The sequence below is a fragment of the Populus euphratica genome, unplaced genomic scaffold (genome assembly GCF_000495115.2).
Source record: "Populus euphratica unplaced genomic scaffold, PopEup_1.0 scaffold20.1, whole genome shotgun sequence".
NCBI lineage: Eukaryota > Viridiplantae > Streptophyta > Magnoliopsida > Malpighiales > Salicaceae > Populus > Populus euphratica.
Genome location: NW_011499854.1, coordinates 1289896 through 1294562, shown reverse-complemented (window position 1 = coordinate 1294562; position 4667 = coordinate 1289896). Strand labels below are relative to the sequence as shown.

Sequence of the window (4667 nt, the reverse complement as noted above, 5' to 3'; positions counted from 1 at the left end):
TAGGGTAAGTATTATAACCTATTTTTTGACATTATATATTGGTCAAGAAAAAAAAGAGAAAAAAAATGAATTCAAAATTTAGTTCAAGATAACATAAATTGAAAACTAAGAACCGTTTTGTAAATGGTGCTGAAACTCAAAGGTCAATGGCAATTGATTCAGGGCGAAATTTTAGAAAAATGAAATTTCCATGAATAAGGGGCTTGATTGCAAAATATCCAAAATTCAATGACCAAACTGAAAGACGACCGTTCCCATCCCAAAACGACCCAGTTCAAGGTCACTGTTCATCTTCTTATTTGTCTGAAATAGAGAAAGCCCGCCTGCAAAAACCAAACAGTCGCTGGGCAGGTCTCACCACCTTCAGACCAGACCTGGATGTAGACTGAATGGTCTACCATCTGTCCCCTGCCCGCCCGACCTTCCTCCACCGCCACGAGGTGCCAACAAGGCGAGGAAACCACTGTTGGTGTCCCAACCCAACCAAAACACAAAGTCCCAGACTTATCTCCACACGAAGATCATTATCCTGGGAAGATAAGGATCAAAATTCCCGCAAGAAAGCCTATAAAAAGACAGAGAGAGAGGGAAAAAGAAGAAGAAAAGAAGCAAAAGCCAGAAAAGAGAGAGAGAATTAACCTAAAAAAACCAGAAAAAAAGAACAGACAACAGAGTAGAGGGGAAGCCAAAAGAAGAGAGTGGAATCCCAGCTTCTTCCCAGAATTCCAGCAACGAGCACCAGCAGGGTCTTCGTCCAGAACGCAAGCACCAGGTAAGTCGACTTTGTTTCCCCCGCTTTACATTTAATTACCTGCTGACTGTAGAACCAGGCGGGTTACTGCCTTGGGCCAGTAACCAGGCTGAGCATGCTGTATCAAGCCCAGCCCATATTTTCAAACTAGTTCCAGCCTAATTTAAAAAAAGAAAACGGCTGAAACCGGGCCGGGCCTGGACCTCAGGCTCAGCCGGTCCAATCTCCTTTAGGTTAACTGTGTGTATGGCAAAACACATGTTTATGCTCTTTTCCCTTTACTTCAAGTTTTTTTATTTTGAAATTTAGTTAAACAAACCTTTTTAGATATATAAAAATTCTGAAAAAATTTCAAGATTTTTTATTTATTTATTTAGGGTTCCTCACATTATTTTTATTCACTTTCCTGTATATTTGATTTACATACTTATACTATAAAATGCAAATCTAATATATTTCTGCCTTTAAAAAATATAGTTTTTTAATTTAAATTTTATTGATTTATTCAGTAGTAATAAAATTAAAAATATCATATTTTTTGGGTTATGTAATATTTACTAAAATCAAAATTAAACATATTTGTAATCAAATATTAACTATATTTATCAAAGCTAAAATTAACATATTTGTAGTTGAATATTAACTAATATCATATATACAATTTCCCGATTAATCAAAATATGATATTGTTTGAAATTTGGGGTTGCTAAAGGTTAGAATGATTTATTTATAATTTTTTATATATTTTTTATATATTAAATATTTATTTTGTATAATATTTAGTATGTGCAACATTGCAAAATATTTTTTCATTTTATCTTCTTTAATAAGCTTTATGTATATATTAATTTTTGTTATAAATTGATTTTCATAAACAAGTTTATTGAATATCATCAAATAAATGACTCATATTGTGATATTAAATATCATTTTCATAAACAAGTTTATTGAACATCATCAAATAAATAACTCATATTGTGATATTAAATATCTTAATTTATGTTTGTCTTTTAATTTTTTCAATTATGTTTTTGTTTATCTTTAATGACTCTCTTTTTTTTCACAATCATTTGTAATTTATTTAATTAGATTGTAATTTATTTAATTAGATGGGTATATAAGTTTTTCGATTTATTTTCATGATTTTTTTCACAAAATAACATATTGAAAAGTTTTACATATTATCATGTATTGGTATTTTCAATTTGATTTTTATTCTTATAACTTTTAATTTCACTTTTTAATTCATGTTGATAGTGTATTGTTTTTTTTTTATTTTGATTTTTTTCTTTCCTTTTTAGTTGTTAAATTTTCATTTTTTTATTAATGCCTTTTTCATTTTTTAATGATTTTAATTCTTATTTTTATAATTTTTTATTTTCAATGTCATAATTCAATCCATGTTAATAGTGTATTGTATTTTTTTAATTCTCATTTTTTTCCTTTCTTTCTTAAATTTTCATTTTTTATGTCTTTTATAAAATAATTTTTAAATTTATGCGTTAATTAATACATCTTCTTTGTTATTTTTATGATTTTTTAAATATACTTTTTTAATTATATTGGGCATGTTTAATTTCTTAAGAGGTTAATGTGATTTATCTATAAATTTTTTATATATTTATATTGATTAAATATTTATTTTTTATTATATTTTAATATGTGTAATCTTATATATTATTTTTTTATTTTATATATATTTATATATTATTGTTTGCTATTTTTTAATATAATTTAAATAAAATCAGTTTAATTTTTTAATTAATTGGAATTGTAACTAAAATTATTGAATTTGTTTATATAAAAAAATATGTTTACAGCGCATAAATATTTTATTAAAAAAATAATACAGATATACATTAGTAGCGCGGGCTTCAATACAGTAAACGAACTATTCATCGTCTATTTCAAAAGCCGTTTGACAGCGACTCTTCACTCTTCTGCATAAAATCCAACAACATCTGCATCGTCCAGAAGACAAAACCCACTTCATCTCAAACAATAATCATTCGAGTTTTCTCTCTCCCTGTCTGTCACACAGCCCCAATCCATGGAAATTATTGAACATATTGGAGAGTGCCAAAATTTCTGGGAAACTAACTGGTTTTGGAATGAAGAGCTTAATTTTAGGGATCCCTTCTTACATATTTGCCTTCGATGACAAAACTTTTGTTTATTATATAATTTGTTTTGTTCATCCATGTCCAAAGTTTTCAACTGAAAAAATTATTTTAACGAGACACAGTTGGGCAACGAATCAGCAATTTAATCCCGGGTCCAATGATTCATGCTCGCCGGATGGAACAACTTCAACAATGATCTCTAAAACTATTGTTTCATAGAGGAACGGGAGGAAGAAGCTCAGTGACAAGCTCTTAGCACTTAGAGAAGCTGTCCCCAAAATCAGCAAGGTAACCCGTCGATGTAATATTTATTAATCAATAATATTAAAGTTTATTTTTTTTGTTGGATTTTAAAATTTAATTCTTAATATTCTTTCTAGTAACCCCACTAATTAATACAAGTCATACACATTGTAAATTATTTTTAAGCAACATTTATTAATTAGCAATGCTAATGCTTATCACTTTGTTTTCGGGTTTGAAATTTTTTTATGTTGTTTTCATTTTTGGGTTGAACATATTTCGTTGGACAAGGCTTCTATAATCAAAGATGCTATTGATTACATCCAAGATTTGCAAAAACAAGAGAGGAGAGGAGACTCCAAGCTGCGATAATGGAACTTGAATCGAATAGATTGAAGGAAGATCTGGGCTATGACTTTGATCAAGAACTACCAGTCTTGTTAAGATTCAAGAGAACAAGATATGACCAAATTTATGATCACAGGATGGCCAGAAATACTTGTCCCATTCAAGTTCATGAAGTAAGTCGATCTCTGCTTTTAGTCTGGCATGACATAGTCAGTTTTTAAGTAGTGGAGATGTCTCACTACCAGTAGAATTATAATAAAAAATGGGTACTTGTCGCAACATATATCAGATGATTAATTAATTATGTTACTTATGGTATGTTTTGTGATGTGTTTTTCAGTTTAGTGTTACTTCGATGGGAGGGAAAAATCTGTTCGTGAGCTTGACATGTAATAAAACAACAGACGCTATGAGTAGAATTTGTGAGGTTTTTGAATCTTTGAAGCTGAAAATTATCACAGCAAAGATCACAACTCTCTCAGAATTGGTCAAGAAGACAGTCTTGATAGAGGTCAGCCTCTTTCCATTATTCCATTCCAAGTGACACCAATGCAAATCCAAATATACCAAATAGCTGTTCAGATATGAAAATGCAACAGCTTACACTTTTGAGTCAGAAGTTTTTTTTTAGAATATCTACATGATTTAACTTTATATAGTGGCAAATTTTAGTTGATAACTCGATATAACTCCATAAAAAACAAATTAAAAAAAAAAAGAATGATGTTTGCTGAAATTTTCCTTTTGTTAAATGAATCCACCGGGTCAATACTTTTGGGATAGTGCTGGGCACGCTCCATTGCAGGCCAAGCAGGTTTATAAATTTATTCCACTGTTTCCAAACTACTGTACAGTGAATAAAGAGGTGTTATACTGATTCTACAACATTATTACAAAATGGACAGTTCGCATCCTCCAACCTGATTTCATGTCTTCTACCTTAAAAAGCCTTAGTGTCAAGTCTTCTATGAAGCAACAACCATATAAAAACCTCAATTTTTGGAGAAGAATTATGTCAATGACTGTTTTGGCTGTCTTAGTAGAATAGTTACCATCTGCTTCACAATTCCACCTCCTTTTATCTGAAGCGGATTGCTTTAGATGGACCTCACATATTATTGTGCACTCACTGGTACTCAATATTTTCTTCCACTTTAGCTTCCAAGACCAACATCCCCCCATCCCCCCATCCCCCCCCGCCC

General features: G+C 30.5%; 1 protein-coding gene across 1 annotated transcript in view; it reads left to right on the top strand.

Annotated features, from left to right (window-relative positions):
- The window catches only part of LOC105122768 (transcription factor bHLH35-like), a 20959-nt gene that overhangs the window by 4126 nt on the left and 12166 nt on the right, over positions 1 to 4667 (top strand). The window contains exon 2 of the mRNA XM_011022055.1: positions 3094 to 3162. Coding sequence (XP_011020357.1) covers positions 3094 to 3162 — 69 coding nt within the window. The remainder of the gene's footprint in view (positions 1 to 3093; positions 3163 to 4667) is intronic.